The sequence below is a fragment of the Rhipicephalus microplus genome, chromosome 7 (genome assembly GCF_043290135.1).
Source record: "Rhipicephalus microplus isolate Deutch F79 chromosome 7, USDA_Rmic, whole genome shotgun sequence".
Lineage (NCBI taxonomy): Eukaryota > Metazoa > Arthropoda > Arachnida > Ixodida > Ixodidae > Rhipicephalus > Rhipicephalus microplus.
The window spans coordinates 2,622,759-2,636,539 of NC_134706.1; the positions used below are offsets into that span (position 1 = coordinate 2,622,759).

Genomic DNA, 13,781 nt, shown 5'->3' on the forward strand with positions numbered 1-13,781 from the left:
ACATACTTGTTACAATAAAAGACAATATCTGGTGCTGAATAAACAAATGGAACCATGGTTTCAGCTTTTGAAACTCCAGAATTAAATAAGTATGGCAGTGGCAATACACACGTATACTATAAAAAAACTATGACACTATGAGTAACAGAATAATCATGACTGCATGCACAGAAGTAGCAAAACAGAAGATCTTGAACTGTGGGGGAGCAATTTCACAGGTAGTAACGTTTGAACTGATATTTTGGATGAATACTGTGAGCATGTGGAAGACTCAATGCATATGGGAGACTATGTAGAAGTTTTAGTACACTGAAAGAGATTGTCGTTTTTTTTAGTGGTTAGTGGAAGTAAAGGTATGTATGAAGAAATTGCCATAATGCGGTTACCTCAATTTGTTGAATTCAGTAAATGAGTTACCAGTTACAAAGCTTCACATATTTTTTAATAATTAGGATTTGTTTACTTAAGTTGTATGTGCGATTTACCAGAATCTTAATTACAACTAAGTAACTTCTTCAGTTTCCTTATTCCTAGGAGCATGAAAGCTCGGGTGAGTTTGTAAGACATACTGGAACAACTTTATAACTCCGAAAACGCTGTGTCCCCTTTGTTTCATCTGTCCTCGTTTTTGGTGCTGTGAAATGGTTTCAGGATGTTTTTATTCCTCTCTTATCCTTGACAGGTCCACCATCTACAGTGCTAAAGTCGTCCGTAATAGAAGCACTGCCAGAGCTGACGTCATCCGAAGAACCGTCTTTGTCGTCGTCCTCAGCAGCAAAGTCCAGCTACAGCACTGGCTCATCTGTATCTCAAGAATGTGCCGGAACGCTGGTTGAAGACGAGGAACGGGAGTTCGGAGCCGTGCGCCTGAGCACGGTACGCTCTTACTGGGATGCTGTGGGCAACTGGCTGGCTCTTACGGTCCTGCTGTCCCTTGTCCTTATGCAAGGTCAGTGTATAGTCCTTCTTGCAATATTGCTCATAGTATCGATGCTCCAAAGTGTATTGATACGCCGAAAATGTCCTAAAAGTCGGGTGGGACACATGTTTACGATACAGCAGACAATCAGAGTTTGGTAATCTACAAAGTACAATTTGGGATTGCAGTGCAGCTTACATCAGTCACACGGACAATAAAAACTCCGACGCTTAAACAACGTAAAGGGGGAGGATGTTTCCAAAGCCGCTCGTTCAATGCATTCTAAGACGAAGGTTGTTGCACTCTGCTGGATGAAAGCGCATGGCTTTGATCTAAACAATGAGATGGCGCTACCTCGTGAACGAAGGGTGGGAATTAGGTAAAACTGCTGAAATTGTGATTCAGTTGCCGTGGATGTATCGGCTTGCAGCAGCAACCACAGCCCCCTATCGAGCCTTTACAAGGATGTATGTAACGTGTGACAGTGTGAAGTGTTCCCACTGTTCCGAGATTGCCAGCTGCATAGATGGAAAAATGTCTATGTCATTTGGTTAATAACTGTTGTGTTAATTTGGAGCAAATCTTTTGCAATCATTTTGCAATTCAAGGTGTACTGACGTGAAAGTTTTCAGTTGTCTTTTTTTTTTGCGTCTCAGCATTTACTGAGTTTCACATGTGCTCAGAGTCATCTTTGTGTTTAGGAGATCTGTATGATAAAACGAACTCACTTTCGAAAATTGTTGTCCATGCACCTTTTAAAAGAGCACTGACACAAAATTTTGTAGCTAAGATGGCTTCACACACACATACACATATACATATCGGGAAGAATGGAAGAATCGATAGCTTCCTATTTCTGCGGAGCGAACATCGCCTTTCCGGGCGTGCGCGCTTATCTCTTTCGTGAGCGAACAAGAAGGTGGGGGGCTCACTTATGGTTGCCGCACTATCACGGCCACAATTAGCGTGCGGCTCTTTGTCCCCACAGCAGGCGGGAGCTTCTACGGGCTGTGCTGTCAACAGGGAAAAACAGTGTCGTGAAAAAGCAGCCGTCCACATGTGCTCTACACATAACAAACTGCCACCAGCGGGGACAGACAACGTATTGCCCTTAGTGCCAGCATGTGCTTCCCACGGGAGGCGCTTGTCATCAACGCCGTCACTATGCAGGAGCCTTGTTGTGGTCATCTACTGTTGCGGTGCCGCAAGAAACTTGGTTACTTAGCAAGCGCATGTATACAACAATTAATATTGCTCCTAATAGTGCTAGCCTTCAATCACAAGCAAACTGTATGCATTGTTGCAGTGTCTCGCACTTCCACTGACTGGTGGCTTGCTGTGTGGGTCTCTTGGGCGAACACGACTGACAATCTGCAAAATCGTCGTCTCATCAGGTGACCCTTCTTTCCCAGCCTTCTGACGGGTTTTTAAGGTGCGCATGACAAAGTTGTTTGTTATAATTGTCAATTCCTTGTGAAGAGTCACTTTCAGAAAAATGACTTCATCACTCTTTCACTCTCGTAAGAATTCAAATACAAGGAGAAGAACGAAGAAACAACGTTGAATGAGCAGAATGCAGAGTTAAGCAAATTGGAACTGGGCCCTGCAACACTTGTCCAAGTAACCATAAAATGGCCTCACTGAAGGAGCTTCTTGCTTCACGTATCGACCGGCGAAAAAATATTTAGAATCTGGCTAGCACAAGTGGATATAGAGATTAGTTGCATGCTGTAATTACTGTCTCTCTTCTCTCTTTCCGACAATCGCGTTGAAGCTAAGCAGGGAGGGATTGCCCGGTAGAAAGAATTAAGTTATGTCACGCATGCATTATGACCTTGAGCACTTTTTTCTCCAAATAATTGCATGCAGGTCTCTTGTGGCGGCCATGGTAGCTATGCTATTTACGATGCTCAATTAGCTGTGAATTTGTGTATATGGCGTGGTCCTTTCTGTAGAGTATGCGGCATCATTTGTAGGAAGAAGAGGGAACATTTGCTAGCTGACTTGTAAGAAGTCATTGTAAGTTTCAGGCTGCACCATAAAGCTCACATGTTCTTAGGAGCCTCGACTGCCTAACGGCAGTGCTATCTGACCATGCTGAAAACGCTGGGTTCCTCGAAAAATCTGCTTCAGTTGTAGGACCCGAGTTTATTAGATTTGAGTCTGTGCTTCACGTTGGACCCAATTTGTTGATCCACTTTGTGGAACGTAAACTCAAGAAACAGCTCAAGAGACATGTACTAAATGAAGTATGAAAGTGAAGCGCAAATTATCTTCAACTCTTTTGCTTCACTCGTTCAGTTTTGTTTGGAATTGGAGCTGTGCCCAATTGATTATCTAGTGTAGCCATAGCAACGTGTGACATAGCCCTCCTGCCATGAGTGTTATATGCATGAGCCCTGTAATCATGCTGTCATACTCGTTAATTGAGTTTCCTTGTGTAACTTGCCATGGTATGTTACCAGATTATGTGTTGCTCTGTTAAGCTTGAGAACATGTGTTTAACTAGTTGGTAAACACTGGGAAGCTTTCGAATAGGGACCCCAGTCGTTTTAGCACCCCAAAGCAATAGCGTCGAGGCCACTGTGCATGCACAAGACCCATACAATGTTTGGGTTTTGTGTTGGGGATGCTATTTCTTGAGTTTATCCGGAACCCCAAAACTTTTCCCAGAAGTTTTGCATCAGGCAAACGTGACGGCACCCACTGAAGTGACGGCTCTCGGCCAAGTCTTGAGTGACTTAGAATAGAGAAAGTGTCCAAAATGCCAAAGATTCTATTTGAAAACTCTTTGCTTTTGCTTGATCCAAAGCATGCATACGCAAAGGGCTTTGGGGCCCCAAACTTTTGGAGACCCTAGCTATCACTGTCAAGGCTTTGCCTTTCAAGTGAAACTGCAAAGTGGCTCTGTGCTTCAGCAATATGAGTGTGTGATCTTGCAAGCTCTCTGTAATGTGCCTTGTAGAGAGTTTATATTATTTTGTCCATCATTGCAGTGGACACAAGCACTCCCCTCGAGGGGTAACTTATGAAGAAGTGTCTGTAAATGAAGACTCGTGAAGAAGTGTCGTCAAACTTACACAACATTATTTAAAGGCACTCGATATTTTATTGCAACAAAAATAATGTGTTAATAGGTTTATGTGCATGCTTTAATGTAGTTAACCTTGATTAACTTATAATTACATATCTATTTATTTTGAAGTCATTCATCTTCTGTTTTCACAAAAGTAGAAACCAACCTCAGGCTATAAATGCAGTGCAACTTAGTTTTTGATTATATTCATTTCAAACAAAAAAAATTACTCTTCTGATGTGCCTCGCAGAAAGCTGCAAGTCTAATGAATTGTCAAGCCTTCAGCAAAGTGATCATATGCGACACTTAAACAAAGATGCGTTAATTATGTAGGAGGTTCAACAAACCATTGCTGTACACTTTGCTCTTTCATATCCACTAGTCCTAAAAAAGACAAGTTGTGTTCATAAATGTGTGCAAAGGGCTTCAAAGCATAGAGTTTTCTATATATACACTAGAGGGAACTCTGGCGCTAGTGCTTATGGGAGCTGCATTGCATGGCGCTTCAGCGAGCATGGGAATGATAGGTAGTACACGGATTTGTCTAATTTTCGTACTTCTGCCTCCGTGTGTGTTCATGTGGCTTGGAGCTGTTCTGTCGCGAAACGAAAATCAGCAAATGTTCAGCAGTTGCACCTGACCACCTTTTTGTTTTAGGCTTACCATTTTGAGTCGGGTCACAAAATACAAAAGGGTTCGTTCTTTCTTTCAAAACAAAACCAAAACACAGCAATAAACGAAGCTGCAAGTACGATTCATCGGCCGCAAGTACGAAGACTAGGTAAATGTGTGACCATGGGAGTGTGTACCCATCACTCCCATGGTCACTCAACGATCGCAGTGCCACGGTCCCTTCTAGTTAATTTTAGGAAACTCTATGCTTCAAAGGTCAGCAATGTGTCCTCTTACTTTCTTACTGTTCCAGAGACACAAACAGTGATGTCATGAATGTCTTCCTGCCAATCTATGGTGGCCTCGCCATGGCCAACGGTTTCCTGACGTTGGCTCGTGCTTTCTCATTTGCCTACGGCGGCATTGTGGCCGCGGTCAAAGTCCATGACTTGCTTCTCGACATGGTGCTCAAGGTAATTACGTGCAGCATTGCTCTGAGAGACGAGTCAGACATCTTCTTAATGGGGCGTCAATCGAAATTCTTCTAGAGTTTGCTCATTGTGGCCACGGCTACTATCTAATCGAATATCCACAATACCAACTGTGCCCAAGAAGCATACGTATGTTAGTTGCAAGCTTCAATTAGGTCACAAATGCAATAAAAGTGGCAAATAAGAGTCACTGGCACTGTATTCCTGTTGCCCTTGTGTGGCCACTGCGTCAATGTCATAGTGTTCATTCACACAATTGCTGCTTACCTTTTGGCAAATGAAGTTAGTGAAAATGTTGCGGAAACACAAACAGTTGCACAGCTTTGCGACTCATGGAGCACACAGACATCGCATGAGATTGCATGTAGCATACAATGACAATAAAGGCAAAAAAATGCACTCCATTTAGTTTTGTAGCATTTAATCACCCACATCATGAAGGTTTCATTTGATTCATTTGACTCAGATTCCATCATGTGCATTGTAATCTGCATAATATTTTATATTTACCATGTTAGGCTTGGGGTTGCCTAATCTTGAGTGGAAATGTAATGGGGGAAGTAGGGGCATACAGCTGGCAACAACACCAACAGATTAAGTATGACACGATAAGACTTGAAAAGATAAGACTTTAGCCCATACACTATGTCATCTCCTACATTGCTCCGTTACACCTGCACATTTGCACAAATCTGACACCGTTAGCAAGTAGGATGTGCGAAAATTGCAAACCAGCCAGCTGCACCTTTCCTAAATCTTTTTTTACTGCTGTGCTACGCTTATCCTATCCCCCCTTTTTTTATATTAAGGGCATAGTTTAGAGGACTTCACTGCCCGGTCACTGTAAATATTGGCAGGGCACGACACCTCGAAAAACTGATTCAGCTGGTGCAAATGGCTCGAACAGAGGATGCTCAGCAAATGCTCGCTTTGGGCCATGGGGTCTGTGTATGTATATTAAGCTTTTGTGTGTTTGTATTCATGTTACCATCACCCATTTGAAGCTTATGCAAAGGTCCAGATAAGCAACCAGCTACATGTTTCCCCATTAAAACAGGCACCACTGTCATTCCTGGAAGCCACTCCTGTGGGTCGGGTGCTGAACCGCTTCTCGACGGACATCTGGTCGATCGACGACACGCTGCCGTTCATGTTGAACATAGTGCTGGCACAGAGTGTGGCACTGGCAGGCACTTTGGTGGTCACCTCCTATGGCCTGCCCTGGGTGCTTCTGTTGCTCGTACCCTTGGCATTTGCATACCACTCCCTCCAGGTACAATATTTGCTGTGAACTGCATAGTATTGAATCTTTATAAAAAAAAATGGCTCAAAGCTAGCAGTTAATCGTGCAATGCTTGATACACAGCACAGCGAAGCTGATCACTTTCATGCTTATGCATTGCTGTATCTAGGCAGAACTTTTGCTTTATCCTGGCTGTAGTGATGTTGAGCTTTCTCGTGAACTTGGCTTAACGTCGGCTATAGCGTTGTTGAACTTTTTCTTGAGCTTAGCGGATCCATTCGATGCTGTTGTTTCTGTTCTCACGCAGTAACAAGCCTTGTTTCTCGGATTGCGGCTTCTTCCTCGGTAGTGCGATTTATCTTCGGGCGACTTGTGGCTGCATATGATAAAGCACGAACTGTGCACTAACTTTTATAACAATAAAGTATCACGTGGCAGTGGTGTAATTATCGTAACAGGCACGCTGTCGGTGTGAAGTTCCAAGCAGGTGGCACGGCACTCTCAGATACCTAATATTCCTTTAAGGCACAGCCCCTTTGTGACAATGTTAGTCTTCTGAGAAACTGCACACATTTCTGTGGCACATACCCATTTGTTGGGCTAACTTGCTACACAGTTTGCAAGTATCAGGAGCAGCTTTATTGCTGTAGCAATTGCAGTAACGAGGTATGTATTGCTACTGCAATACATACCTCTGCAATGCCTTTTCTTTTCTAATATACTCTGGGATGCCTTTTCTTCTCGTAACAATATGGACACTTGAAGAAAGCCAGCCGAAGCACAGAACACAAGAAAGAGGCAAACACCGCTGAAAGAGCACCTCTTTGTCATGTCCGGCGCTTTTCTTGGCTTTCAAGTATCATGAACCAACTGTCCCTCATTTCAACTCTTCCATATGCATGCTCTCAGTGTGTTTTCACCATCACTGCCAGGCTCTGTATAAAGTCAAAATCGATAACATTACCCTGTGAATTGCACATTCTACTCACAAGTAAAAGCTTGGGAGTGGTAACAACAACTGCGGCTGAAGCAGAGATGAAACGAGCTGTCTCCATTGCACAGGAGGTGCATGCAATAACATCGCGCCTCGTGCAAGACCTGCCGTCGGTCGCTCATCAAGCAGAGGGGAAACGCCCTACATTTTTCGTAAGCAACATGAAGGGATTCCGGGGAGGGGGCTGCTTCGCTTGAAAGGCACGGTATATCTCGACAAGCATGCGCAGACAGCATGTAAACTTGGTGTGCTGTCAAAGTTTACTTCGCATTTAGAAAACTGACGGCTCGAAATCTGCTTCAGTCCCTGGCTTGGCCATATTTCCTTAAATTAGCGTTTTGTTGAAATACACGAGACAAATTCAAAATAGTGAATTGCTAGCCTTACTTGCCACATTGCGATCTCTTTTTATCACATTCATTGGTTTGCCCTTCAGTGAAACTGATTCTCTTTTTTTCTGATTGTGCTATATCATATGTCTCAGTGAACTTGCACCACGCATGCGCTGTGGTGGGGAATTTCACCTTGAAGACTGGCACCACTTGCTTGCAAGAATTCGTTAAGGCTAGATCTTGTTTTTAGTGAACCCCTGCCTTGTGCGAAATGCCATTTCCTATGGAGGCGAAAGTGCATGAGGGTTAGGTGTTTCTCTTAATCAGGGTTGTCAAAAGGAGCACCACCCTTTCCCAACAGTGTAAGAATAGAACGGTGCTGGAATTAAAGTGCTACTTAAGGGGGGACGCGGCTTTCAAAACTAACGTTGTTGTTTCAGGTTGAATATTGATAAAAATTGGCACAGACAGTAAAAATGACCTCACAGTGCTTCCATGAAAATTTCAAGGTGATACCACAAAACTTATTGAGAGACTAATTATTTCATCATTAAACCTTATGGAGGCGCTGGAGGATTTATTAAATGACAAAAATAGTTGGCAATTACTGTACGCACAGCCAAATGTATGCTGAAGGTGGCAGCGTTTTCAAAATAATTTTTTGCAACACTAAATATTGTAGTTAACATTTTCTCCAGTGACACTGCAATGAGCACACTTGCAATACAAACAAGAAACCCTACAAAAAATTCTTTAGGGAGTAAAATGAAAAAAACTAAGATCGTAGCCCTCCGAAGCACAGTTCAAGGGTTGTTACAAAACAAATGCAACCAGAATCTGTGCAGTGGTTGCCAAGATATCTGCTCCATGGGCTGAGCATAATGCTAAAAAAACAGTATTGAGAAAACAGCTTTTAAAGTTTTGCCTTCTATTTACGTCTCTAAAACACCTAAAAATTGATATCTTAGGCTCGTCTTGTGATATGACTTCTTAGGCATGTAGCCTCTGTCCAGTGTGCCTTTGTTGCGTATATTTTTTTTCATAACCTCACTTTTTTTTTTTTATCTACAGAGAGAAAGTATGAATTTCAAACCAAGTTTTCTGTATGAAGGAGTGAAGTGATAGGCATGAAATAATAGATTGTAGTTGAATTGGGCCTCATACTGAAATGATTACACATCTTTCTTGTGTTCCAGCTGTCATTAGCATAATTAAGACTATGTGTAAAGCTGACCGAAAATTGTACACATCGTGAAAATTCTGACATGATTAAAATGCAATGGCAAACGCATGTTTCAATGGTAGCAGGATGGGCATTTTGAGGGGCCATTCCAAAAGGTCGCAAACTCTAGAAAGAAGATTGTAGATGCTCCGTCAATTTTCCTCAAAATTCTACATTCAAATAGTCTTCTGTAGTAAAACTCGATATCTTCCATCACTTAGAGAATTCCTAGAAGAGATTCTCTGTGGAGGTTTTCTATGATTTATTATAGACAATGATCGCAGCTGTAAAGAAAGTCAATGAGACATTACGCTAGGAAAGAGAGCTGTCAGTGTAATCTCAAATGCTATAAAAGATAAATTTGTTAGCCTAAAACGTGAAATAGTAAATCTAGTTTTCCTGAAAGTATGAGTGGTTGTGAGCTCTCAACTTCACAAAAGTATGAAAGGAAGAAAGCTTGATTGTTTCAAGTGTAGTGTTGAAAATTCCGTTATTGTTGTGCATTTTGTTGCTGTAGCAACGTTGCCATTATTTATTCTGCAGCAATACTACCGCTGGACATCGCGGGAGCTGAGACGTCTGGGCAGCATCACGCTGTCGCCCGTATACTCACACTTTAGCGAGACGTTTGCCGGTCTCTCGGTCATCCACAGTTTCAAGGTGGTCACTAGGTGAGAAACGTGCCACATGCGTCGTCTGTTCAAAGGCCCGAAAAAGATTCAAGAGCACGACATTGGCAAAGAGAAGACTCAAGGGTGTTGCCCAAGTCGTGCCTCTGTCTGCAGTGTAGTAATTCATGATGCTTTAAAGGTTGAGAGAAAGGAAAAAGACAGAGGAACAGTGCACATAAAGACAAGTACTAACTTTAAGTAAAATTTGATTGTAAAGAGATTCAAGTTTAATGCAGGATATGTGTACAATGAATTTACATTCATTTACCAATAGTAAATAATAGCACATGTGATGAAATGTACACACCAAGAAAAATCGAGTATTTGGGGAGTGTTTCTGCTACACAAGAATAATCATCATTTGCCTCGAGCACTTTCCTGTCATTATCACCATGGTTCCGGTAGTTCGCGATCACGAGCAGCGCACTTTATCAGTGTGACGTAGCATTCCCGACAGCAAAGTGGCCAGCGCCGGGTTTTCAAGAAAGGAAACGCGAGCAAGACAGATGACAATCATAGTTGTATAGCAGAACTACTCCCCGAATACTCTAGTTTTTCTTAGAGTGATAGCTGAACTAAGCAGAATCTACAAAACCATAAAAGAACATTTCAAATGGAGAGTGAAACGATTATAGTCACCACATGCACAAATCTGCACTTTCCCAGGAAGTCTACTCTTTTTCACTTAAAAAAATGAAATACTTGTTCATGCAAGAACATCCTTCTCACTTCATCTGTGCTGCTTCTACTGCTATAATGAAAGTATGGTCATTTGCATGATAAAAGTAAGAATTTTAGCTTTGTGGGTTGGCCTTGAACAGCTCCAAAATATTGCGTAAAGTTTGAGATGAGTTAATTAATCATTGGTCATCAGGGGGTTGAAGAGATTATACTGTATATTAAATTATTACAGAGCACTTGACCATCTGTCATCTGTTTACGTATTTTTGTGTCATTATAAATTGGCACTGCTGCTCCACAGTGACGGGGTGCTATCACTCCCTGTAAAGTAATTTGTGCCTTGTGTCGCACACGTGTATCGCGGATAAGCTGTATTTAGGGTTAACAGTTGCTGAGCAGTAGGTGGCGCAGCGCTCCCACGTGGTCTTCACTGTCATCATCATTATTATTAGCGCAGTAGCAGCAGCAGTGATGCCTGGCGGCGAGGCTAGGTGGCTGCACAGAAAAAATTGGAGAGGCTCTTTGGTGCGTAACGGCTCGTGCGAACGGTTGTCTCCCGCAGTGAGTCCATGGGGACGGCACTGTGGGTCGTTTCCCGTGGTGAGTGAAGCCAACACCTCCTTTATTTCTTTCAATGCCAGTGCAAACACGCACTTCTCAACGAAAGCCGTCAGTCCGCCTTATTTCAGAGAGTGGTCGTGATGCGGCACTATATGAGGGGTCACACTGCACGCGCCAAATATGCTTCCGAGCGCTTTCCCCCCAGAGATGGGACAGATGTGTTTCTCACTCCAATATAATACGTCTGTAAGATTTGTTTCTTCGGGCTTCTACTTTGTAGTTTGAAGCAATGCCGCCGCTACATCACAGCACTCTCAAAGTCAGCGCATGCAGTTGCGTTGCAGCAACTCTTCTCTATTGGTTGCCCAGGTAGCGCCACGAATGGCGATGCGCTATCTCAAAACATTGTATTTTTTACTAAGCCAGGGTAGCAACCAACATTATGAACACGAGGAATGCAAGACGCCGCCCCACGGATGTACGCAACTGAACAAAAAATTACTTAATATGATTTCCGTCGTGGGGCACTACATGATGGGCTCTCACCCACATGACCGCAAAGCACTCACGAAGGTTAGGCGATGGGTGAGAGCAGGAAAGGGCTAGCGGAGAGGGACGTGAACCACTGGATTGGGCGCATCTGGCTGGCATTGATAAAATATAGTAGGTGCTGGTGAAGCGTTGGCAACCCCACCTTCACGTTACCTTGTTCGTTCTTATGTTTGATCGAGTACATTGGAATATATTGTATAAGGTTCTGTTTAGCGGGCTGGTCACTAGTGATTTACTTGATTCGGCTGACGATATCATTTATGTAAAAGTAGTTCAATAAATATTTTGTTTTGGTTTGATTCGACCGCGTTTCTGTGTCCAATAACTCCAAAAGCGGGCTCTTATTTCGAGATCCCACAACAGTCAGTAGTTCTTTTGTGCCAGAAAGCATATTAATGATAACGGTATCCCTTCATCTCAAAGCCTGCTTTATGGTACTTTAACGATGAAAGCTTCTTGTGTGTTTTGCTTTCAGGTTCTGCCAGGAGAACCTGCACAAGCTAGGAGTCAACCAGCAGGCCGTGTTTGCATCACAGGCAGCATCTCAGTGGCTCAACCTGCGACTACAACTTATGGGTGTTCTGCTTACTTCTGGTGTCGCCTTTTTGGCTGTTGTGCAACACCAGGTCCGTGGGGTCAGTGCAGGTCAGGGCTATTTTGTGCTCAGAGCGGTATGCATCCATCCATTTTTAGTACCTTAGAGATCTCATTTGTAGTATCACATTAGGGGCCGTCAGCACTTTCATACAATGAAAAGCAGGTGTTAACTAGCACGGTGTTTAGGCATTCCAAGTGATGAGTCATCAAAGAATCCCCGCGAAGCCTAGCTATTCTTGCTAAATCATATTAGGCTTGTGCGAATATTCAAATCTTCGAATATTTGAACGAATAGTAGAGTATATGAATTCGCTTTGAATTAAAATTATCGAATATTTCGAAGTACTTGACATGAACGAATCATCATCATTATCATCAGCTTGACTATGTCCACTGCAGGACATCGACTTCTCCCATGTTCCGCCAGTCAACTCGGTCCTGTGCTTGCTGCTGCCAATTTATACCTGCAAACTTCTTAATCTCATCTGCCCACCAAACCTTCTGTCTCCCCCTAACCCTTGTGCCTTCTCTAAGAATCCAGTTAGTTACCCTTAATGACTAGCGGTTATCCTGTCTACGCGATACATGCCTGGCCCATGTCCATTTCGTCTTCTTCATTTCAACTATGATATCCTTAACTCCGGTTTGTTCCCTAATCCACTCTGCTCTCTTCTTGTCTCTTCAGATTACACCTACCATTTTACTTTCTATTGCTCGCTGCGTTGTCCTCAATTTAAGCTGAACCCTCCTTGAAGGCCTCCAGGTCTCTGCTCCGTAGCTATGTACCGGCAAGATACAGCTGTTATATACCTTCCTCTTGAGGGATAGTGGCAATCTACCTGCCATAATTTGAGAGTGCTTGCCGAATGTGCTCCACCCCATTCTTATTCTTCTCGTTACTTCAATCTCGTGGTTCGGCTCCGCGGTTATTACCTGTCCTATGCATAGTCTTTTACAACTTCAAGTGCACTATTACCTATCTCGAAGCGCTGCTCTTTTCCGAGGTTGTTGTACATTATTTTCATTTTCTGTGGATTAATTTTAAGACCTACCTTTCTGCTCTCCTTGTCTAACTCCGTAATCATGAGTTAATAGGTAATCATGAACGAATGAATGTATACTGAACTGCATGTAACCACCTGTGAAGGTGGTTTCACTGCTGTATAGCGAAGCTAAGCCGTAAAAGCATCTATTCAGGAGAAATTAGCTCTGCCGCGAAGCCTCGCTTCAAATTTAGAGGGGCCCTGCAACACATTTTGAGCATGCTCAGCAAACGCTGCAGATCGGTAGTCGAGGCTACAGAGAACATGTGACCTAAATTATATAGCGCAGCACGCAACTTGGAATCCACAATGAATTCTAAAAGTAACACAAAAATTGCTCTCTTTTCTCAGCAAATGACGCCACAATGTCAGAAATCGCTCGTCACAGCCATTGTACCAGCCATTGGCTGATTTGAGCATGGGGCGCTCGGTTGTTACTGGGGCCACTGCAGGTGACCGCAACATGACCACGTGTACATGCGCGATCGCACTAAAAAGCCGCATTATCAAAGAAAGAGTGCTCAAGGTCACAACACGCACGTGACGTATTTTCTTTCACTATGCCATCTCTCCCGGCTTCGCTTCAAGCGCTTTCGTCGAGACGAGAAGAGAGAATGCAATTGCAGCATGTGTCAAATCTTCGCAACTCCACTCATACTGGACAGATTCTAAATAGTTGTTGCAGGGCCTAATTCATAAGGTAATAAGCTTCTTTAATGAATCTATTTTTTGAAACACTGCTGCAGGGTCCCTTTAAATGAACATAATATCCTCAAATCGATTGATC

At 43.1% G+C, this 13,781-nt stretch overlaps 1 protein-coding gene across 1 annotated transcript in view; it reads left to right on the forward strand.

Annotated features, from left to right (window-relative positions):
* Nucleotides 1–13,781, forward strand: part of LOC119180305 (ATP-binding cassette sub-family C member 10) — a 46,200-nt gene that overhangs the window by 19,280 nt on the left and 13,139 nt on the right. The window contains exons 10-15 of the mRNA XM_037431466.2: nt 683–949; nt 2,226–2,313; nt 4,921–5,080; nt 6,156–6,371; nt 9,433–9,560; nt 11,830–11,999. Of these exons, the coding sequence (XP_037287363.2) occupies nt 683–949; nt 2,226–2,313; nt 4,921–5,080; nt 6,156–6,371; nt 9,433–9,560; nt 11,830–11,999 (1,029 nt within the window). The remainder of the gene's footprint in view (nt 1–682; nt 950–2,225; nt 2,314–4,920; nt 5,081–6,155; nt 6,372–9,432; nt 9,561–11,829; nt 12,000–13,781) is intronic.